This window comes from Gopherus evgoodei, chromosome 13 (assembly GCF_007399415.2).
Source record: "Gopherus evgoodei ecotype Sinaloan lineage chromosome 13, rGopEvg1_v1.p, whole genome shotgun sequence".
Lineage (NCBI taxonomy): Eukaryota > Metazoa > Chordata > Testudines > Testudinidae > Gopherus > Gopherus evgoodei.
This window is the reverse complement of record NC_044334.1, coordinates 3,282,499-3,307,506: the sequence shown is the minus strand read 5'-3', so window position 1 is coordinate 3,307,506 and position 25,008 is coordinate 3,282,499. Positions and strand designations below refer to the sequence as shown.

General features: G+C 39.3%; 1 protein-coding gene across 8 annotated transcripts in view; it reads right to left on the bottom strand.

The window, feature by feature from the left end:
* The window catches only part of GIT2 (GIT ArfGAP 2), a 56,101-nt gene that overhangs the window by 7,355 nt on the left and 23,738 nt on the right, over window positions 1–25,008 (bottom strand). For 4 of the 8 annotated variants that reach the window (XM_030582601.1, XM_030582594.1, XM_030582596.1 and 1 more), the window contains 10 exons: window positions 23,163–23,211; window positions 20,237–20,309; window positions 19,803–19,900; window positions 19,001–19,112; window positions 17,748–17,890; window positions 16,746–16,895; window positions 12,144–12,392; window positions 10,336–10,425; window positions 5,691–5,773; window positions 5,369–5,557 (listed from right to left, as the gene is read on the bottom strand). In XM_030582601.1, coding sequence (XP_030438461.1) covers window positions 5,369–5,557; window positions 5,691–5,773; window positions 10,336–10,425; window positions 12,144–12,392; window positions 16,746–16,895; window positions 17,748–17,890; window positions 19,001–19,112; window positions 19,803–19,900; window positions 20,237–20,309; window positions 23,163–23,211 — 1,236 coding nt within the window. Of the gene's footprint in view, window positions 1–5,368; window positions 5,558–5,690; window positions 5,774–10,335; window positions 10,426–12,143; window positions 12,393–16,745; window positions 16,896–17,747; window positions 17,891–19,000; window positions 19,113–19,802; window positions 19,901–20,236; window positions 20,310–23,162; window positions 23,215–25,008 lie in introns of all 8 variants that reach the window. The other 4 variants (XM_030582595.1, XM_030582597.1, XM_030582598.1 and 1 more) reach the window with 4 other exon arrangements.

Here is a 25,008-nt window from a genome sequence, read left to right as displayed (position 1 = left end):
ACTTATGCTAAACAATCTGTTACACCTTGTATTTAGCTGTGACCCTGAATACTTCTCCACCCTGTCTCTCTAGTGCACAGTATATACGATCTCAACTCATGTCACTTGTCGGGGCTTCTCAGGGTCAAAGGTTAACCCTTGTGCATTCTTTAGCTTACTGTGAAGACACAGGCCCAGGAAACAATTCACTTTAGAGAACATTTATTTCCATACTTGACAGTCCATCGGGAACATTAGGCTGTCAATGCAGTATTGTTGGATGTTAAATTTTCCCCATTCTTCATTGCATAAATCAAAGATTACCAATTTAAAGAGAAGATGTTATGTAACTCCTAATTCTTAATCAGGACGCACACCTCACTTTTTTGGTGAAGTGTAACTACAAGACTGTAAAACTTCATCTAAGGCAAACTGAAAAAAAAATGAAGAATGCCTGGTGAATGTAGACACGGTGAACACATACCACACAAACCAGCAAGAGACAGCAACTGGTAAAATACATGCATTTCATCACAGTTAACGTTTACTTTTAGGCTGCATCATTTAGGCTAAACTTTCAATTATTCTGTTAAGCAGAACTATTACGAAGTGCTAACTAATAATCCAAAAGGAGATTTTAAGAATCCTTACAGATTCTGCTTTAGACCCTGAAAAATATTTAAAAATTAGAATTAAAATTGATCTCTGTTCAAAAGAGAAGCTTCTGGTCAATAATTTTAAAGTTACCTGAAGCCTTTAAGAAGTTTAGCCTTCTGTCAAAAGTCTACTATTAAAATCCATACCTTTCAAATACTCCATTTAAGATAATCTACAGGATAGTTAGTATAGTTCAAACCTTAAGCTAGTATTTTACAAAATTAGTTTATCAGGCAGAACCATTCAAAAAAAGAATATTTTTCCTTTGCATAATCCCTCAATTCTAGATCTAAAAATCACTTTCAGACTGAAATCACAATCATTTTATTCAATTAACTTGCAATACTGAACATGCAAAAAAACCCACATGTAAATTACAGATACACTAAAAAGGAAAGCAACACACTTAGTGGTCATTTGAGTTATGCAGGAAAGGTGCTATAAAAGGAGGACATCTTGGTTGTGTGTGTTGCATTCCCATGGACTCTTCCAAACAAAATGAGACTTCCCACCATCACTAGCTTTTTACCAAAAGTGCACTGTAGCAATCCCTGCTCTACTAGAAAGGAGAGTCGGGCTAATAACCAATTTACTCTCCATGAGCCACACTGAATAGTAGAGGAAACCTACAGAAAACAACAAAAAAGGTGCAGTTTAAGCCTCCACTGATTTCCATGGCATAGTAACAGGCCCCAGTAATTACAGAATGTAAGAGTGTATATTAGAGATGCAATAGTTAGGTGCATATTTCCAGGCCATTTGGGTTTGTTGCATCAAAGTTTTCAATGTATATTTGAGGAAAGCCTCTACTGACGTAAGATAAGTAGTTCAAACTCTAAGTACTTTATTAGTACTATGATTTGTATCACCATAGCATCTAGCAACCCCAGGACCCTATTGTACAAACTGTGCAAACACAAAATGATACTTCTCACTAGATTATGATTTTTTAATTTTTTTTTTTTTAAAACACACACTAACTAAAATCTGGGCAGACATTAGAGGTCATAGTGCGACTCAATTGGCTTCTTAAATCTACATAAATTTTAGGGAATTAAAAAAATTCTTATTGCAGAGAATTTCTGAAGACTTCCTGTAACCCTTCCTCTCACTTTGATATTGATGATTGGCCATAATAGTGTTTAGGATTAAACCTTGGGGACAGGTCACAGCCCATAAACACTGGATTTTAAACTTTCCTTGAAACAGGTTTTGTATCTCAGATGCAGTAGGCGCTGAAGATTTTGGTCAGCTTTTGAAGTTTTGGGTTGCCATTACATAAACTTATTAAAACCAAAAATTTAGTCTTGATAGTAATTTATGCAAGCTAGAAACTAGGCTCTAGTATTCCCTAGAAACAGACTGTTATTAGACTAAAAGAATAAATTGTGTGTTATGGGTCATGCAAATAATGCTATTTCTGCAGTAACAGTGCATGGACACTGCAACAACAAATTATGTCCATGATCAGATGCAGATTATTTTGATAGACAATGACCAAAATGGAGAGATAAGCTAGGGCTGTCCAAGGGAAACCTCAAGCCTCTGTTAGCTGTATCACTAGGCCCTGATCTTTCTCCCACTGAAGTCAACAGTAAAAGCTCCTATTAACGTCACAGGACATAGAATTGGCCCCATAACTCTTAGTACTTGTTACCTATAAGTTTTCTTATCATTTAAAGCCTTTCATGCATAACCTCTAACCACCCGGTGTTGAACGTGCATGAGGGGGGAAAAGGCAGCAGAGAAAAAGAGAAAGGACACTGTGCCTGGAAGGCAGGGACAGAGGCCAGAGTACCAGGAGGTAGGATCAGGCTGCTGATGGGTCAAAGGCTGCAGGGGAGCTCTCTCAGCCCATGGAACCAGGGTACTGAAACAGCTGAGGCTATGTCTGAGCTTAAGCATGCTTGCACGCTCTAATGGTCTATTTGGACAGATGAGTACAGGAAAAGGAACAAAAAGAGTGAGAAAAAGGAAGGCGTTTCATTAGGATGACGGAAGAACAATTAACATTCATGTTCAGATTATCCATGTGGCAAGTCATTTTTATTTTCAATATTCACAACAAAAGTTTGGAAGCAATCTCATTACAGTTCTCAGAAGCTCAATTAAACGACAATATATTTGCAATGGGACTTCTCTGAATAGCCTTATTCATATCAGAATTAAGTTGAACAGATTTGTTCCATTATTTTCCCATATAGCTTGCCCCTGCTATGTGATGCATTGAGCAGTAGCACATCTGAGGCAAAGCCATGCAATACAATACTATATTGCATTTTTGTTTGTGATTAAGAGCTTTGGAGGGTCACGTTCAGTTAAGTACGGTAACCAACATGTTCCATTTGTGGCACAGAAGAAACACTGCTTTAATAACCAAATAACTTGTTCCTTACTCTGATCTCTTAAAGCCATCCCTTCAATATCTTTCTTCTATAACAAAGATGGGACAGAAGAGGTCTCTTTGCTAGGCTAATCATTATTTCTTTCAAAAGATTTCTCCGTTCATTGTTCTTATTTGCATTTATGAATTTAATTAGTTTCATTTACAGAGCTAAAGAGATCCATGTCCCTTGTGTAAAAAAATGCTCCCGTAACTCGAGGCACAAGAAAACATGAGGAAGGATTAAAGTATTCTTTACTAAGTATCTTCACTCAATTTAGTAGGGGAAAAACATGTCCTGGGTTCTTTATTCTAGATGATTTTGGTGTGTCTCAACTATTGTTACTGGTAAAATATATAAATAACTAATATTCGTATTTTAAATTTTATTTTTACTGCATCTCCCCTTTGTAAGAATCCTGGGAGCAAACAAGAGTGGTTTATGGAAGGAACTAAGTCTGAATTTTGACTCGAGCTCAGTCAGAAAAGCACTCTGACTTCTCCACCCAGGATCACACAGGAAACACTGTGCATCTCCCACTTAGCCAAGGGAAAGTGCAAACAAAGTAAATAAGCATGGAAGAAGCAGAAGTGGCCCCCAGAATGCAGCTGTTGCCTATTTTTCTCAGTTGTGGAGGTAAGGAGCTCAGAAACTGAACTAGATGAGCTGCAAGATTTAACAAAGGTAGTTAGCTGGTTTCATGGGTAATGTGTCGTATAGTCCTTCAGCGCTGAGGCTGTGGCTGCAGTTCAAATATGAGAAGTGCCACAGGAAAAGAGAAGTTTATTTGGAGCCTAAGACCACTCAGTGCAAACATGGAATGCACTAGCGTGTGCCATGATATACCTGCCATTATATGTCTATAAAAAACCACCTGCAGCTGATGCACCACGAAGTATCATTACCAACAACTCATGGAGATCTGGCAAAGTCAATTGCCAGGTCAGAGTGCATGGGGGGACGCTCAGGCTGAGTACCAATTTGATGTTCAGATAAATAGGCTGCTTTGATTTTTAGCACTGGCAAACTTGAGAAAAGCCTATCTAGTTCTTGGCTCTACTCTAACAGTTCAGAACAGCTTTTGCTGCCGGTTTATCTATTGCTATAAAAAACAGACGATACAAGGCTATTGCTAGGGTCCTACCAAATTCACCGTCCATTTTGGTCAATTTAACAATTTTAAAATTAGTCAATTTCACATTTTCAGATATTTATGTCTGAAATTTCAGTGTGTCGTAGCCTGCGGGGGTTGTGGGGGGGCACAAAGTGGTGGGCGGGAGGGGTCATGGGATTGCCACCCTCACTTCTGTGCTGCCTTCAGAGTTGGACTCTGAAGGCAGTGCAGCCATGGAGCTTTCGCCAGCCAGAGGAGGTACTCACAGGTGGGCATGATCTCTCCCCCCGCCCCCAAGCAGCCATACGGGGGAAGAGGAAATCCTATGCCTCCCCAACCCAGCCAGGACTACCCGCTGCAGTGCTTCCAGCAGCACAGGGGAGATCAGACCTCCCGGAACCACCTTGGGCTGCAGGAAGCTCTGAAGGTAGCACAGCTACAGAGCTTCCTGCAGCTGAGGGAGGTACCTCAAGATGGGGCCAATCTACCCCTGAGAGTGGCGATGCAAGGGAAGAGGAGTCCCATCCCCCTCCAGCCCGGCACTCTAACAGCTGGAGCACAGTACATGGTAGGAGCTCCCATCTGGGGCACCCATAGCCCTGCTGCCCCCTCCCCTAAACAGGTAGGTCTCATGGGGGAGGTCTGATTTCATAGTCCATGATGTGTTTTTCACAGGCCTGAATTTGGTAGGGCCCCTATTACAGAGAACATAGCAATTATGTACACGAACAAAACCATCTGCAGTTTAAGGGCCAAATCCTTCTTGACTGCAGCTGTTTCACAGCTGTTTCACAGAGGTTACACTCAGTTACTGCTGAATGTTACCTTCTAGGTGCCCTGATCTATAACTCCTGTTCAGTTTGAGGATCCATGGGTAAATCCCACTTCTCCCCAGGCATCTGCAGTGGTCCCTTGACCTCTGCTTTCTTGGCAACAGGATTCGCAAGGGAGCCACCTTGCTTGTACTGCTTCTTACGGAGTGGGATGCAGGCAGGCAGACTGGGAGCAGACACTGCTCCAAACAGTAGCTGCTCCCAGGGATATCTGCCAAGTCTCGAGGAAGTGTTCCATTGAGAGAACCTGTTCCATGTCCTTTTGCTGCTGCTCCCCGCAACTAAGGGAACACATGACCATACATGATTCATTTACATTAAACTAAAGTCTCTACACGTGGAAGCATTTTATTATATTTTTAATCTCGGAAATTCCAGAGCACTTAGACTCCCATTCTTACCTGTCATGCTTATTCTCTTGTGCTGCTCGCAGCAGCTCCTGGATATTTTTAGTGATCTGTTCAGTTTTTCGAATAACATCTTCTGTACTGGGCAAAGTGGAACTTGGGGTTGCATCTGTATCTGAGTTCTCGGGGATAGACCCTTCCCCCTGCCAAATGATACTTCTCTGCCTTCCTTTCCTACCTGGCCTGGGGAAAAAAAGAAGAATGTTGCAGTGATCACTGTACTACAGAGCAGTTTTTATTAGCACTTAACTAGGGCGTTATGTCTTCAGACACTGTACAGACACAAACATTAGCTCATTCATATAATAAGACATACCCCGTCTCATCCAACTCCAAACTGGGGCTGGGGTTATCATAGTCACTTTCAGGCATGCTATTCTGTTTCTCTAATTTCGATGCCTACAAAGAATAAAGAAATGTTTAAGGATAGTACCTAAAAAGAGAAAGGGTCAAGAACTTCGCCAGGGAACTATTCTCTGGGTAAACTAGTTCATTTTCTTTGCACAAGACTTCATTTAGGTCCTACATTACTTTACAAGCTCAAGCTGTCATGGCCATTAGTCTCTGTTCAGTGCTACGTTATACTCACTCACACATTTTAGGCTAAGATCTTACAGGCTGAGATTTTGTTAATTTCTCTCACTGACAGCTGTCATGTATGCTTCCGTCACTATATGCAGCAGCAATGCTGAAATGAGTTAAATACCATAGGTTATTCCTCCATTTCACCTACAAGAAATAAAGTTTCTTGCCTGGCCAGTTATTCCTTCTTTAGTAAGTAGTTTCTTCACAAAAGTACATTAAGTATTTTATTTTCAAAATACATTTTATACTTTGACATATCAGGGAATGTTCTTCCCCAACCATTACAAGCTGATCAGCTTTACAGAGCATGGGTTCTGCTTCTTTATCATCATAACCCAACATTCAGCTACTTGCCACTGAGAATCTTCCTGCCCCCAGGAAAACTTTGCCCCTGTTCCCAGGATATTCCAAAGGGATCCCACACAACGACCTTGGGATCACTTCTGGAGTCTCACAACCACCCCATTTCAAATGGTTGAACAAACATGCTTTTGCAGAAGCCTGGAGTTGGAAAATGGAATTAGTTCAACTCCCAGACAACCGCAAGTCTTATAGTCTTCCAATGCAACATATGACCACTTTATGGGCAGGAGGAGGACATCACCTATTACTGCTTTATTGGGTATAGCTGCTTCTAACCCTCCTCAGTATGACACTTGGTGTACTTCTTCCTAAGCAGAGACCAGTAATAACTGAGCTTCCTTGTATTCTTATGACTCGGGATTTGTATCCCTGGAGATGCCATCATATGGTCCTCTACACTTAGGAAGTTTCTGTCATTAGAGTCCACGTAACCTTTCAGGTAATGAGTTATTCTACCACTTCTGTGAGCTCCCAGGGAATATACATCGCAATGATTTCTGTTCTGAATACCTCACAACCACACCAATCTAAGGAATTCATATCCATGGAAAGTTTGCAACTTGGGAGTTTTAAATAATTCCAGAATAATTCCATGGAACTGGAAGACATAATGCAAAAGCAAAAAAGGGAAGTATACTCTGGAGCTCTCTCCTTCTTTCCTCAAACAGCAGCCCTGGGTTACTTATTCTCATCTTCTGGGCCTGACACCAAAAAACAGAAAAGATGCAGCAATTTACCAACTACAACTCCCCTCAGTGGTGCCCAGGCCAGGGCATTCTATGTTAGTACACATTTTTTCTAAAAGACAGACAATTATACCCTTCCCACCTATGAACATGCCACAGTAATGTCACTATGATGTTTGGTCTTTTACTGCACAGTGCAGATCCTGGAACTGAAGTAAAACCAATCCCAATAATGCTATGGGATTTCCTCATTCGCAGTCACATTAACCTCCCACTGATCTTTATTAGAAAAAGAGAGTGAGGATCAAGGGACTCTCCAGTGATGGATTTTAAAGGAAGGTTCGAATCAGCACGCTTAACATGCACTTTCCATTATAACAGGCACTAATGAGGCTAAGCCTGATAGACAACACTTTCTATTATTCTTATTTACAGAGGTGCCCCCATGTGCTGGTGCTTTTCCAAACACTAAAGAACAGTCCCTGCTCTGAACAACTCAAACTAAAAGAATTTCTTTCCAATTTACAGTTACCTTGCATAGAAAGAAACCTAAATTGTGCTGTTCTTTAGATTACATCTAGTAAGGTAACTAGAGAAGATAGAATCTGAAAACAATGCTTGGTACACTGACAATAGAAAACTGTATGTAATAGCATTTGTATGGTGTTTATTTATCAGGTGGTACACAGACAAACTGTTTGCCTAATGGAAAAGCCCAACACTCTGGTCACAAACAAAAACAGCCAGTTAAAAAACCCAGGACATAGCCTTAGTATTGGAATTAGAGATGTGAGGTAAAGTAGGATTAACCACCTCCCCACCCGTACAAATCTGAGCAAGTTTTTAGTTCCAGTGATAAATTAACTGTACCCAAATTGCAATTCACACTTTACTGTGAAGGAAGACAGTCACCTAAAGATTTGTCATCTGCTACTATTCCATGTAAATCAAGTATTTTTCAGATTGAGCAGAAATCACCATGTCACTTGTAGTCAGAATTAATTTGTGTTCTGAGGTTTTAAAGAAGGACCTTCATGCTGAAGAAAATAAATATTTGGCTAAAAAAATAAGTAACTGAAAGGCAAATAAATTCTCAAAATGTTGATATACACAGCCCTATTCCTCACAGTTCAACTGTTAAATAATAGAGCTTGATTTGAGACACTGCATAGCTGCCAAAGAAATAGACTGATACAGTGTCAGCTACAGGATTGTGATTTCACTGCGGTATCAGACACATAGAACAGTTGGGCTAAAAAGGGAGAGAAGGTCTTTTTAAAGAAAGGTATCTCCAAAAATAGCCAGGTTTTAAAAAGACATCTATGAATGCTTTTATCTTTTAGTTTGCTCCTGTGAAAGTCCTGCTTTAATATTGAAAAGTGGAGCTTAAATCAATAACACACAATACTACAAAATGGTTTCAGTCAAACTACCCATAAATTTATTTATATAAAACAGACATAAAAGTATAGGAAGAATACAAATAGATTAAGTAGTATATAGCAATGATAGTTACATCCATTAAAGACACTTAATAATTGTGGATCCAAGCTGCAGATGAGAAATGCAATTCACTCTGATGACCCAAGGTAATTCAACTATCATTCACTATGCAACTGTTTCATCTTGCTCAAAGAGTGTGTAAAAGATATCAGTTTTCAAATGATAAATTATCCTGAAATATGCTGAATAAACGTGTAGCAAGAATCTATTTGTTAAAAGCACAGTTCTTATAGAATGGTTACCTTGTAGTTGGGACTTGCTCAGATAACATTATTCTGCAATTTTTTGGATACATAGAAATAATTCTAAGATCCCACACAAAATGTAAAGTCTATAAAAAAGAAATCAAGCATGACCAGTCTACTGTATCAGATTGTTCAATTAGCCAACCATCCCTAACCTTGCGATTTTGTAGTGAGGATACTTCATTCTGTGCTTCTATTAATTGTCCTCACATTGGGTTGGATTTAAGACTGCAGTGGAAGAGTGTCTAACAATGATGGGAATACTGCAGGGGTTCTCAAACTTCACTGCACAGCCATCCCGGGAGGGAGGCAAAGCCGAAGCCCCCCTTCCCCAGGCCAGGGGGCCAAAGCCCAAGGGCTTCAGCCTCAGGCAGGGGGTCTATAATCTTAGCCCCGCTGCCCAGCGCTGAGGTGCTTGGGCTTGGGTTTTGGCCCTAGGCCACAGCAAGTGTAAGCCAGCTACGGCAACACCATTAAAATAGGCTTGCGACCCACTTCGGGATCCCAACCCATAGTTTGAGAACCACTGGAATATAGCATACTTATCTGTTTCACATTTCAATGTTTTCATAAAAACGTACAAAATCATAGAATCACAGGGCTGGAAGGGACCTTGAGAGGTCATCTAATCCAGTCCCCTGCACTCATGACAGGACTAAGTATTATCTAGACCATAATGCCTCAATGAACCCTCCAGTTCAGAACCAAAACTGTTCATTCATGAGTCAGAAACAATGCAAATAGAGGTATCTTTGGAATACCACAGACTTTTATAGTTCAATTAAAATCCCATAATGCAATGGCTTTTTTTTTTTTTTTTAAATAAAGTCAGTGCACTGCTTTTGTAAGGTCCTAGAAACCAGTGTTTGTTGATTCTCTGGCATCGGCAATATAAGCTTCCTCTACATTGTGCCATGAACGTGCTTTTAACCCTGACCTAAAAGGAGCATTGCTAAGAATGAGTCTCCAGGCCCATTCAAGCCTTTGCTTCTTTCAGTACCACCAGTAAAAGGGCTACACAATGTTAAATGAAGTGGTGGGTGATATGGATGCTTGTCTGATGTAACTGAACAAAGAGCTCATTCATTTCTAACAGCTGTCAAAAAGTAATATCTCTGTCCATCAGTACCAACCTCGACTGGATGCAAAGTGGTGACCCTTAGAGGTAACAGGCTCCATAGCTTTTACTAACCCTTTGAGCACACCTGTGTCCCATGCAATGCATTTTAGTCAGCAGAAAAAGTACACACTGATATTTCATGAGTCAGTAAGTGCCTGCTAAATTACTTTTCTTCAGCAACCAGCTCATTTTCAATAGCATATTGTGGGATAAGTGATCTGGAGCAACTTGTGCATGGTGTTAAATGCTACAGGTATTTTAGTTGGTGTGAAGTTAAACAAGAATGAATGAAGCAAGTGTATCCATAGTATGTGGCAAAAGAAACTGAAAGTGATGAAGTGCTGCTTCATGCAGGGATGAAGACCAGTTAGCAGATAGAGAGGAAAGGACAGAGGCACAAGGCTTCAAGGGAGATGGCAACCTCCTCCAGGTAACAGACCAATTCAGAAGGTACTTAACCCTTCGTGTGCTTTCATCCCTTGACCAGGAAAGCGTGGAGGGGAAGGAAGGCAGAGATGAAGAGGAGGTCACAAACGCACTCCTCCCGATCTAAAAAAAAAAAAAAGGGGGGAGGGGAGAGAAACACTCGGGAAAACAAAAAAAACCCCACAAATACTCTGAAAATAACTTTTAAACATATGTTCATTTTAAAAATTGGATAATCAAAGAGATGACATGATCAGAATGACTGAGAAAACTTACTGAGCTAGACTGGACTTATAACTCTGGCAAAATGCATTTGATTTCTTCAAGCTACTTCTGGTATCAGTATTAAAAGGTGTTGAATTCCAAAGTGAGCAAATACATTCACCAAAATGGGAAGTTAAAATTCTGCTTCTGCAAAGGCATTCATTTAACTAATATATCCCACTAGGATTCAGTAGAAAGATTTTTTCTTTAAAAAGTGTGTTTCTGTAACCAAGTTTCACAAGAAAAAAAGCAATGCTTTAGAACTGTTAGTTCTAAACCAACGAGATGTTAACAAATGAGAAGTTTCAGGAACCTATGAAGCTTTCTTACACTTTGAATAAATTGCTGTGTACAAAAGAACTCTGACATTTCTTGCTGCATGAACTGACTTTATACTGAAATCTTTCACAGCAAGTCAACATAATCTATGATGGTATCGCTTTTATCATCTAGTTTGAATTTCTAATAAGCCCTTTATTATTTCCAGCAGTTTGAGAAGTCCCGTACTTGTTCATCAGACTGAAAAACATCCAAGCTCGTGGCATTAATGTCGGATGGTTCAGCATCATCTACCAAAATGGCACTTGTAAAATAATTCAGACATTCATGACTACTGCTTGCACAAAGCATTTTGTTTTATATGCACATGGCACTTTTTTCAAGCCAGGAAAGAAAATTTCAACTTTCAAACAATTAAGTAGTCTCTTTCAAATGCATTTAATGTTTGGAATTGAGGAGAATACAAGATAGTGCTCCCTCACAGACAACATACTGACAAAGCCTTAAAATCCTGATTAATGTCAGCAAAAAACACTGCAACACATTTTCCCCTGCTTCTGGCAATTTAAAAAAGATACGATAAAGAATGAACTCTTCAGTGTATTTTTTGTTGTCCGCCTAGAATACAAGTTCCTTAGGGCAGAATCAGTGCCTATGCTAACCACACTATTGGAACTTTAATAATTTAGGAAAGTACTAATCAGGACGGACTTGGCCACCTAAAAAACTAGGCTGTGAACACTAGATTAAAAACAAACAAAATAAGAGACAATGAAAAGCTATATTGCAGAGAGATCCATGAAAGTGAACTCTCTTCCAAGAAAGGGTTGGGTGCTTTGATGTAGCATTTCTACTCATGAGTGATCTTCAGTAAATTTCAATCCCAGTGTTTTCAAAAGGCTTGCAAGTTCTACATATATGCACATACCTGTATGCCCCAAGATCAGAGATCCATAAACTACACTTTATCTTGTTAAATTCTGGGTTCTTCTCTCCTACTTTTGAAACATTCATGCATGCATATATTGGCAAATATATTGTGGCTAAAGGAAATAGCTAAGCAGAAGCCAAAAGCTTCAATTTACATATCAGAGAATTGTGTTACAGCTTTTATTCTTCAAACCATCAAGCTCCTGCAGACATGTTAATACAGCAAACAGTGATAATTCTTACTGTTTTACTTTACTAGGAAGCAGACAGTCTAGAGATTTTGGTAAATAATCAAGTATACAAACAGATTTGCAATAGAAAAAGCTGAACAGACAAAGACGAGCAGAAGCATTAGCAGTTTTACTTACATGTGGAGGAAAAGGCTGCAGTCTTGTTATGCTCTCTTCTGGATAGGTGACTTCTCCCATTGGGAGGTAGGGTTTCTGACCCGATCCGGTCTCATACATAGACATAGGTCTGCTACCTCGTGCAGATGGTCGTCGCTTTAAAGAAGAATGATTGTTGGGGTCTGTGTATTCAGAACCAGTTTGGACCTGATATATATTGGTTGTGGCCTGTCTTCTGAGGTTCGTATTTTCGCTCTGTAGTGTTTGAAGCTGAAAGAAATGTTTAGCAGTGGGACTTTGTTTTTCTACAGCAAGCAAACTGAGTATACAAACACAGCTTGTCACCTTAAAAAAAAATCCAGCCAGCTATTACTAGATTTATTACTATTTTTAAATGGAATTTTCTCTTCAAAATCTACTTCATTTGCTCAGACAAAAATATTTTACTGCAGGTCTGGTAGGTTTATAAGTGTCAATTTCAACTTACTATTATTTTAGTTGGGATGCAAGTCAAATTGGATTTTACATTTGGCTGTTGCAGTTAAAAGCATAAGATCCATTTCCAGGTTAGTTGTATTTTTAAATAAATTTTTCATTACCACGAAGGCTGTTTGAACAACAGAAAAATAAATTCTTTTCAAGCAAAGCACTCCAGTTCAGCAAACAGTCACTACAGTAACTTAAAGAGGACTTAAATAAAGCCTCTGAATATGCAACTGCTAAAATTATAGCACAGATACCACAGATACAGCACAAAGAAAACTAGAGCTTCCTTTGCAAAGCAAGAGGACAGTGGAGTTAAGCTTATGAAAACAGGATATCAGATACTGCTTTCTTAAAGAAGCCAACAAGACTATTATTAAAATCTGTGGGTGGAAAAAAAGCAGCAATTGAAATTTTGTTGTAGAAGAAAATTTCTCAGAATAAGTTTGCTATATTAACACATCATGAAGAAAACTGAAAATATTTAAATATGTACATCTTCTCAAACAACAGATGGAGCATACGGTTTCAGACAGCTGATGGCCATTCATAAGGAGTCACAATTTTGGTATTTACTTGCATTTTGCTTTGCGTCATGTGAACCTTCAAGAAAATCAATCTGTGCTGTAGAATTGTAGTCTGCCTGACACTGTCCAGTACCCATAAGTGAAGATTCTGACTAGCATCCTGAAGCCATTTAAAATATCGCCATTTCCTACTCTGTGCAGTCTGTCATATCATGTATTGTGTGTTAAGATTTAAGGATCAGTAAAGAGCAATGCTACTCCTTAAAAGTTTGACATTTTAATACAATCAAGCAGGTCCATGCTGCACAATTGTCTTTTCCATTTATTTTCCACTACATATTTTATAAACCACGTGTGGTATAATTTCAGCTGTCTGCTGTTTTGCTTCTATTGTCATATCAGATCAATTCACCACCACCAATGTTTAAGTTCACAGACAAGTGCCCATGTGTCAGAAAGGCATCTGTTTTCATAAGAACACCCTTTCACTCGATTTAGGGAGAATCCATCCACAAGTGACATACATCAATAGAGGCTCGCCTCTTCTTTAATTGGTATCTTTTTCAAGTATCAGAGAGAGGGGTAGCCGTGTTTGTCTGGATCTGTAAAAGCAGAAAAGAGTCCTGTGGCACCTTAGAGACTATGTCTGTTAGTCTACAAGGTGCTACAGGACTCTTTTCTGCTTTTATCTTTTTCAAGTAACTGAAGTGTGAGAAATCAGATACATATCATGCTAATAGACAACTATATGAGACAGAAAATTTTTAGCTTATATATTTAAATTTAATCTATATCTAAAAAAAAAATCAAATAAACCTATGCCAGTTAAGAGACCAAGGGCCATATTCTCAAATGAGATCTGGCTCCTTTGCTCTGCTCAGGTGCTACAAAGCATTTAGATTCTGACCACAAATGGCCAGCAGAAATCTACCCTGGCATAGGGTAACTTCTTATTGGCCTAAAGCTACTGTAGCTAGGTACTATGCCATCTATCCCCCTTCCCCTTGGCGCAGAGGGTAAGGTGGAGAAGCCATGTCAGGGATAGTGTCCCTAGCCTCTGTTGGCCAGAAGCTGGGAATGGGCGACAGGGGATGGATCACTTAATGATTCCCTGTTCTGTTCATTCCCGCTGAGGCACCTGGCATTGGCCACTGTCAGATCACAGGATACTGGGCTAGATGGACCTGACCCAGTATGGCTGTTCTTATGAGCTTTGCTATGCCTAGCCGTCATTGGTGTAAGTCACTAAGCCAGTGACAAATTAGTGCAACCCCATAGCTGTTCTAAACATCACTGGATCTGTGGCCAGCACAAACTGATCCTCAGAATGAGGGAGCTATGCCCCGCACTCTGCTGCACAGGAAAATCTGGCCCCATCTCCTTCCACTATGCTGTATCAATGTACTAAAATCCTAATGTACAACGGATACCCCACTCCTACAGCAAAAGCTTTTTCTAAGATTAGGTTCCTTAAAGCATACATCTATCTCTAAACCAAAAATTAATTCAAATGATGCAGACAGCTGCTTAATCAAGACACCTGCAAAAGTAGCAAAGAAGTCCCATAAGATGTATTAGGTTCCTCTATAAATTTTGGGTTCCAACAGAGATGTCAAAGGCAAAAACAGGTAACTGCACATATAACTGCCTTCTTTGTATGCACAGATGTGTTTTGCATCTGCTGTTACCAGCTATGTGAGAGAGCAACTTGGACAATAACGTTTGAAACCATGTCCCAACTACTCAGTTTATCAGATTAGGGATAAAGCTGAAGATATTCTCAAGCCATGAATTAGACTGGTATTAAATCCTAACAGCACAGAGGCCCACAAACACTCCAGGCTCTTGAAAGCAGCAGCACTGCACAGTGGCATCGTGCCAGGACACTAGAGAAAGCAGGTAGGACAATCTTTCTAGTTCTCATTGATCGGTGGGGGAGGGGGATGGAAATAGCTCAGTGGTTTGAGCATTGGCCTGCTAAACCCAGGGTTGAGAGTTCAATTCTTGAGGGGGCTACGGGCAAAAATCTGTCTGGGGCTTGGTCCTGCTTTGGGCAGGGGGTTGGACTAGATGACCTCCTAAGGTCCCTTCCAACCCTGATATTCTATGACAGGGGTAGGCAACCTATGGCATGCTGAAGGTGGCACGCGAGCTGATTTTCAGTGGCACTCACACTGCCCGGGTCCTGGCCACCGGTCCAGGGGGCTCTGCATTTTGATTTAATTTTAAATGAAGCTTCTTAAACATTTTAAAAACCTTATTTCCTTTACATACAACAATAGTTTAGTTATGTATTATAGACTTACAGAAAGAGACCTTCTAAAAACATTAAAATGTATTACTGGCACGCGAAACCTTAAATTAGAGTGAATAAATGAAGACTTGGCACACCACTGCTGAAAGGTCACCAAACCCTGTTCTACAATAACTCTTGAGCTACATTAGGAAAGTTGACATCTCCAGTACTGTAGCTTGACAGCAGTTCTGGGCTGCTTTTCTCTACAATTATAGAGTACTGCAGTTACAATTATGTGCCATTCCACACCTGCGCAACTTCAAGGGGGACTGGTTTTATGTCAATTAATGGAATCCCTTCCTGGCAAAGCAGACAGGACAGCATGGCAGACAAATCCAGAACAAGGAACAGACCAAAAAAATAAAACCAACAACAAATACTGAGAATAAGCAATTAGTTATAGGTTTTGAAAAGGAATCCACATGTACAATGACCCACTGAAAAATATACAACTAATCCTGTATGTTTTGGGTACTAGATCTTACCTCATCTATTTGAATGTCAGGCAACTAGTTAAATTCTAGAATCTTAATGACTTTCTAGTATCAATAACTGATAGCCTGCAGACAGAGGAAGTGTATGCACCAAGAGATCTAGTGGGTCTTTTCCATTTTCAGTTTCAACAATTCTATTTTCTTCCCCTGCAATGAACTTTTGCACCTTAGCTTCCAGTCACTCTGTTTGGTGGTGATCATCCCATAAAGCTGTTTATGTTTTCTTAAAACCTAGCAGATATCTCAGCATACATGTAGACCAACATTATAGCTAGTTCAATGAAGACAACTAATTTGCAAGGATGTGATGTACTGTATTTGTTACTGGCCTGTTGGGACACAGTGACCTTGTCACCACTAGGATTTGAAGGTCTGGTAGCTTGGCTTTAAAACTTGACATATGTATACTTTTAACATATGCTAAACTGGTCTTGCCACGATAGAGACTTTTAAAATGCATATTATTGGATTAAATAACTGACCTAACAGAAAGCGGAAGGTGCACTTTATGCCCGTCTACTATCAGCTGTTTCTAATGCCTCAAACAATTGCTCATTTTGAAACAAGACAATGGAATGAGTTTGTTTTAAACAATGGTTTGGAAATAAGGAAAAATCAATTAGGTTGAACTAAACAGTTCCCAATAACATCTTCCATGAAAGATGAAACATTAAGAGTTCGCTCTGCATGGATATATTCATTTTTGTTACATCAATTCCAAAATAGTTCTAAATTGTCAAAATATTTTGACTGGTCTTCACACGATCCCTTATTTTATATTTATACAGGATTTTAATTTTGCTTATGTGACTATACTTGTTACCTTTTTCTGCATGGTTCTCAGTTCATCACTCAAGTTGATGTTCACCTTCATTAACTGCTGTATCTTTACCTCAGAAGCCACCAACGCATTCTTAACTTGCATATATTCTTGTGCTGTCACTGGTCCATCTGACACGTCCGAATCCAGGCTCTATAAATAAAATCATCATCAGATAAAATACTTACCACACCTATAAGACAGACAATCTACCGAAAGGAAGCAAAACTGCAATGATTTTAACAGAATTCCAAAACTGACTTCACATGAGTCACCGAGGAAAGTAACAACAACTTAAGAGCACATTTTACACAACTAAAGCTATGGACTATCTCAGAAGAAACCTGGCCTCAATTAATTCTTAGCTCATTTACATGCAATAATATTAGCCTGGGGATATCAAACAAGAAAAGGATGGTATTTAATAAAGATTTTGATAAGTATGCATGGACTAGTCTTTGATATTCTGGCTCTTATTATTCACATTAGTTTATGGGTTAGAGCAGGTGAGGAAGCCAGGATTCTTATGTTCTATTCCCTGTTTTAATGGATTATTTTCAGGAATTATTTCATCTCTCAGCGTTCATTTATCCATCTGTACTTTCTATCTCATTGATATGTAGGTGAAATTTAATGTAAAGTATCTTGAGATATTCTGATGAAAGAAGCCAAGTGACATAACACACTAACTGCTGGAGTGCTTCTGTATTTGTGCTATTGGGATCATAGTTTGTCTCCAAATAAAATAAATTCTATAAGGGACTCATTTTTAGAACTGTTTTATTAATGCTTCACTTACAAATGTTTTAAGTCGTATTTCTGATCCTGCATAGAGATTTTATAGAATGTGGGAAGCGACTGTGAAATGGAGTTGAAATAATCATTGAGGCTCTAATCCCATGAACACTTTCATTCTCATGAGTTCTCCAACAGATTTCAATGTAAGCATGTACATAAGTATTTGCAAGAACGGGGTTTAATAGCCTACATCATTACTTAACCTACCTTCTGCCTATTTGCTTTTGCTGCATTTGCGTCCAGATCTGTATCTTCATCTGATGCAACACTATCATAATCAGGCTGGTCGTTATCTTGACTCTCACTACTATGCTGACTGTTGATAGCTTTCAGTATCAGTTCCACATTTTCTATAAACAAAAATGAGTTAAATTTAGGATGTGTGTGCAGAATTGGTTTATGTTGTTTAATAATATCATAAGAGAACTTCAAACAGACTAAAAGAAAACATGAGAAGAAAAAATATTTTGTTTCTAGCAGAAAAAGAAAAATATGAAGTTAGCGCCATCTAGTGTGACTGGATTATCATTGCCTACAACAGCCAAATCTACAGTAGCAGTGAAAGATTAATTCTGCAGTCTTTAATTTTATTCCTCTGACCTCCTTGAAGTAGTTAGGTAACTAAAAGTAACTAATGAGAATTAAGGTTTACGAGCTAACTTAACACACATTCACAAAGTGAAGAAAAATAAGGTACAAAATAGAATGATATTGCCAACATATCTACATCACTATTCGGTTGGGTAAAACAGGGAAATTGTATAATAAATATGATCTTTTGGCATCTCTTTAGAGAGAATATTTTGTATTTAAATGTTTGCTTCATATCTCCAGTGTCGGAACTACAGCTGTGTGTTACTTTTTGATTGCTGTTTTAAATGGTTGTACTCTGATATCAGTGAACTTCAGATATGCTCAAACAGCAAAGAAAGTGAGCATTTGCAGGCAACCTACACTTAGCAATTCTAAAGCATATTCTCAAGCAGAGTCCCAAATTTAGACAAGTGTCCATAATCCCTATAACACTGGCATTTTCCTGATCAAGATTCCATTGACTGGTAGAGATATAGTTATAGAATTTCTGATCTCCAAAGACTTAGGAAGCCCACCTGGGAAATTCCACAGAATGCTGTTCTATACCATCAGAAAGGACACCTCTGGATTGCGTACATGTCTCGAGTCCATTTTGTTAGAAATATCACCCTTAGTATTCAAGTCTTCTATAATTATGCATTACTCTTGAGCTCAAATGCACTGTCATCAGCAAAACACTACTGACCTCTTACATCAAATCAAATCATACACCCATCGCTTTATAGCAATGGACTTAAATTTGTTTACTCATTTCAAAAAATGATCAAGTCACATGAGGTACTTCTAGATAATGAATTAGTATAACTGTCATTTCGGTCATACCACAGCAAGTATAGAAGATTAGACAATTAGTCAAAAACAATCACCTTTACAGCTGGTGACAGGATTCCCTTGTTGTCTTCGCTTGGCGTCACTTAGAATGTCTATAACTAGTGTAGCAAATTCATGTGCATTAAACCGAGCTAGTTTCTGTCTTCCCTAAAACATAGAACAAGATGCAAAAAGTTACATAGGATACCATTTATGGACACAGCAATTTCTTGGCAAAACAGACACATAGTAACAGCATTTGTGCACTGTAATTAAAGCTCTTTGTATTTATATTATAACCCCATTCTCAGGGTTTTAAAAATGTCCTGCAAACATTTGTTTTAATAAAAACTGCATACAAAGGTGACTACCTAGAAGCAGTATTAGTGTGTTTACAGTAGTTAACTTTTTGTATTAACATTACTATAGTACCTTATCTTAAAATACATTGGTTGTAAAATAAATTGAAGCATCACCATCTGCTTAATCACTCACACACATACACACACACACACGTGCTACAAGTAACACCCAATATTACTGTAACAGAAAGATATGGGAAACAGTGCCTCTATTTTTCCCTGCTTTGTTTTATTCAGTTTCATCATCTTCCCTGTATGGTAAGTTGATTACTCAGTTTCCCCTGCTTTGTGAAAGATTCAGATAAGGGAGAGGAATACCTTTTTTTAAAAAAATTAGGGAAATGTAACTGTGAAACCAAAAAAACAGGGCAGATGTAATGTGAAACTATTGTAAACTCTTTTAAGTGGAGTGTCCTTTCCCCACAGTTTATTAATGTAAACACCTGAAGTACGTTAATAAAATTGTTTTGTAACACTCACAAACAAGATAACTTACCTGATTCCGTGTTGAAGAATACTCAGGATTTACAGGAAGAAAAGGGACAAGCGTTGTCTCAGTCACCAGTGTACTGTGATTCTGAGTAGCAAGCCAAACTGTTTACAGAGAAAAAAGAGCCTGTGTTGGAGCAGCTTCACCCCATGAAACATGAACTCATTGAACTAGGTCAAGAGATCACAGTTTCAATACAAAGCATAATCAGAGTCAAAGGAACTGCTTTTTCAGAGAGTTCTCCACTCAGTAAAATAATTAGAAAATCATCTTTTATACCCCAATATAAAAGTGAACACTCCTTACATGAAGTAGAAACTAAGTATCAATCAACTCCTAAACACAAAAATTACTACACCCGTAGCACTAGCACCTTATGTGTAACATAGCATTTCAAGTTTTAATTTAACTACGTATATATTCCAGAAAGCCTTATTCACCTGCGTCCGTTTCCCGCCTGTCAACTTCATCATATACGTCCATGGCAAGTTCTTCAAATAAGTGGTTACTTAGCTAAAAATAAGAGTGAAGTGATTAAGGATTAGGTAACTGTCAAACCTTAGTCCCAGATTTGGACCTTAGCGTCCAAAATATGGGGGTTAGCATGAAAACCTCCAAGCTTAGTTACCAGCTTGGACCTGGTACTTGCTGCCACCACCCAAAAAATTAGAGTGTTTTGGGGCACTCTGGTCCCCCTGAAAAACCTTCCCTGGGGACCCCAAGACCCAAATCCCTTGAGTCTCACAACAAAGGGAAATAATCCTTTTTCCCTTCCCCCCTCCAGGTGCTCCTGGAGAGATACACAGACACAAGCTCTGTGAATCCAAACAGAGTGACTCCCCCTCTCCGTTTCCAGTCCTGGAAACAAAAGCACTTTCCTCTTCACCCAGAGGGAATGCAAAATCAGGCTAGCAAATCCAACACAAACAGATCTCCCCTTGTTTCTTCCTCCCACCAATTCCCTGGTGAGTACAGACTCAATTTCCCTGAAATTTCCCAGAAAAGAAAACTCCAACAGGTCTCAAAAAGAAAGCTTTATATAAAAAGAAAGAAAAATACATACAAATGGTCTCTCTGTATTAAGGTGACAAAATACAGGGTTAATTGCTTAGAAGAAATATGAATAAACAGCCTTATTCAAAAAGAATACAAATCAAAGCACTCCAGCACTTATATTCATGCAAATACCAAAGAAAAGAAACCATATAACTTACTATCTGATCTCTTTATCCTTACACTTAGAAACAGAAGATTAGAAAGCAGAAACTACTTCTCCAAAGCTCAGAGAAAGCAGGCAGACAGACAAAGACCTCAGACACAAAATTCCCTCCACCCAAAGTTGAAAAAATCCGGTTTCCTGATTGGTCCTCTGGTCAGGTGCTTCAGGTGAAAGAGACATTAACCCTTAGCTATCTGTTTATGACAGTAACAATAAACAAAATCTCTTATGTTGCAGAAAGCAAATGTGCATGTCTGTACTCGAGAGACAGCCAATCTGTTACTTCTGAAGTCCAGGAAGCACTGACTGACTGCCAGAGTGAAGCTGTTCAATTTCCAAAGCAGCTTCAGAGCCTGCTGGGTGCTGGATCTAGACCAGCGGTTCTCAAACTGTGGGTCATGACTCCATTTTAATGGGGTTGCTAGGGCTGGCATTAGATTTGCTGAAGCCTGAGCCGTACTGCCTGGTGCTGAAGCCGAAGCCCAAGGGCTTCAGCCCCGGGCAGCGGAGTTCATGTTACAGGCCCCCCCACCCAGGGCTGAAGCCCTTTGCCTTTGCTCCCCCCTATCCCCAGCAGGGCTCAGGCTCCAGTCCCCCCTCCTGGGGTCATATAGTAATTTTTGTTGTCAGAAGGGGGTCGCGGTGCAATGAAGTTTGAGAACCCCTGCTCCAGACAGATCAGGCCTGTTCTACAGCCAGCCAGCACAGGTAAAGGAAAACTGACTTTTTCCTGACCTCATGAGAGTCCCAGCCCTTCCAATAATAATATATTGGGGGAGAAGAGAGGGAGGCATTTCTGTGATTAAGTGAGCAGGCTTAAGTAGTGATTACTTGTTCCAGAATTTATTCCTAATGTGAACAGTTCAAGAGAGATGCTTATGTTTGGAATGAGAGACCTGTTGAGAGATCTGAGATTGCGTAAACCAAGGTTTCAGGGTTATTCTAGTATTTTTATTTAGGCAGAGAGACCCTGGAACTTCACAGTGGCCTGTAATATAAATTGCTAATTAAAAACTGTAAAAATGCATGAGTTAATGCAGCCCGACTTCCTTCTCCCAATACAAGACAAATAGGCAGAGTCAACTTAATACCCTTCCTGGGATCCGACTTCATTTACAAAGAAACTAATAAATCCCAACCCAAATCACCCCACTTTCCCAGGCATGGCTGCTCCTTGGCCTCCCCCCAGGGCTGTTTGGCCCAAGACCTTCTCTAGCCAAAGAGTTACTCCCAACCTTATGTCCTGGGTGGAGTTAACAACAGCTACAATCAGTCAGCAAGAGTACATCTACATTTACGTGCAGGGTTGTAATGCCTGCTAATAGTGGGTTTAAAGTGGAGATAGGGTTCAATTTTGGAGGGTTTGTGTTTGGCCAAAATTCTTTTTTCCTATACTGCATTTTGTTCTCCAGACTTATTGCCCAGTTTAATCAGAAGTTTCACTGCCATCACTATAATCTTTGCAGAAAACCACATTAATGCATAAGAGAATGATACAAAAGTCATTCTTCCCCAATTTACTAAACTTTCATCCCCTGAAGAAAAGTCAGACTGAAATAGTTGAAAATTCTCTCTTCAGAGGGAATACTGATGGTATTAAGATCAAGCCCAATAGATTCTCAACCTGTCTTAAGCAGGAAATTGGTTTGGAAAGTATTTTAAAAAAAGATACTACATGAACTAGTATTAAGGCAATTGTATCAGGCAAAAACTAATACAGCTATTCTAACTTCTCAAAAAGTTAAAGGCAAATAAAATAAACATTTGAGCATGCAGTATATGTATGAACACATGAAGGCATGAGATAATATAAAATTAAAGGTCATTAGTTTGAGATAACATTATTAATGAGAGGCAGAATCAGAGATCTTACTTGCAGTTCTTCCTAAACACAAATAAACTTCATCTCCCATCCACCAGCAAATATTGAGGGTTTTTTAATTTCTTCCTCACGCCTTTTTCAGTCTCCTTCCATGTTCTCCTTTGAATGCATCATTTAATATGGAAGTGATATTTGTATAGGCAGGAACTAACAAAAACCACACTGCATTATAGTCAGTAACAACTTCGGAGATGAAGTACAGAAGTTTGCCATGTTACTAAGACTACATGTGGCATAGCATAGGTTAAGTAGATGCTTTACTTACAGACTGAAGCTTCTTCTTAGCTGCTTTTGCCAATTCAGACAAATCTAGACTGCTATGAAAACGAGAAGTGATCATTATTATCTACAACAATGAAGAGGTCAGTATGAACAGCAATTCTTTATTGCTAAGTTTCTCCATAAAAAGTCAGTTCATTTTCATTTGACACTTCTTGGAATGTTACAAAGACTACACATTTTTTCAAACTCTAAGGGCTTGTTTACATATGAAAATTAATCCAGAATAAGGCAGAGTGTAAATTTAAGGCAGATTAACCATTCCTGACTTTCTCCACGTGCAGATGCTCTTATTCTGAAGAGTGCATCCACACATGGATTTACATCAGGAATGCAGAAAAGCCCTAAGAGTTTAACTTATATTTCAGATACATGTATGCAACGTTGTTGTACTACGTTGGTCCCAGGATATTAGAGAGACAAGGTTGGTGTGATAATATCTTTTATAGGACCAACTTCTGTTGGTGAGAGAGACAAGCTTTTGAGCTCTTCTTCAGGTCTGGGAAAGGCACTCCAAGCATCACAGCTAAATATGAGATGGAACAGACAGTTTAGCATAAGTACTTAACACATATTCTAAAGCAGTGTTCTCAACCTTTTTAATACCAGGAACCAGCTTGCTGCCTTCCTAAATTGTGTCAGGAAGATCTCAGGGACTGGTGCCAGTCCACAGACTGATTGTTGAGAAACACTGTTCTAGGTGACCATTCAAGGTGAAGTGGTTTGTTACCACCCCTGTAGTCACAGAACAAAAAAGAGGGGTTAGCGTGTTACATATTGTTGTAATAAGCCATACATCCAGTGTCTTTTTTAAGACATGATTTTCAGTGTCTAGCAAAGTTATGAATTTAAGCTCCCTGGCTCATCTTTTGAAGATGTTGTGCAGATTTCCTTTGAGAATGCGGATTGACTGGTCATATACAGAGGGGTCACTTTGTGACAAGTTTTCACCCACTTGTGACAGGGGGTGTTTTTGTCTTTTATCATTTTTCTGAGAGAGTTTATTTGAGAGCATAGTGATTGTCTGGTTTCAGCACATAGTTGTTACTGGAGCATTTAGTGCACCAGATAAGGTACAACACATGTTGAGATAGGTACGTGTAGGACCCATGGATCTTGAAAGGTTTGTTGTGGGAGGATGACAATCGTAGCAATGGAGCTATGGATGCAGGTTTTGCATCTGTTGTTCTGGCAAGGCCTAGCGCTGTTCTGAGTTGGTGAGTCCGGGTGTGTCTGCGGGGAGCTGCTTCTGATGAAGAGGTTGGAGAAGCTGAGGGGTTGTTTGAAGGTCAGAAGAAGGGGTTCAAGAGATTTCTTTCAAGATAGAGTCCCCATCAAGTATGGGTTGTACTTCTTTGATGATACTCCATATGGGTTCCAGGGTGGGATTGAAGGTGACAAGTAGGGGTGTGCGGTTGGAGGGGGTTTTGTTTAATTTCTGTATTGAAACAGGTTCTATTGGGATGTTTGGGCGGCCTGTTCCATGATGCGATTTACTTCTCTGGTAAAGAGTCCTTGTTTAGTGAAGATAGTTTTGAGTGCGTTAAGGTGTATATCCCAGACTGTGATAAAGTGCCTGGCTGTAGGTAACAGATTTCTTGGCGTGCTTGGGGTGGTTACTATGAAGATAGGTATGGTTGTCCTTGGATTTCTTGTACATAGTTGTTCCAGGACACACAGAATCAAGTGGCTATTAAAATTCCAAATGGCAATCCTGCACATCTAAAGAGGCAGAATGTGTTATAGGACACTGAAATGCTCCTAGAGGGAAGTTTAAAAATAAATACTCTTCTGACCATGCCCTAAAAAAAAAGTCCTGTCAACTAATGAAA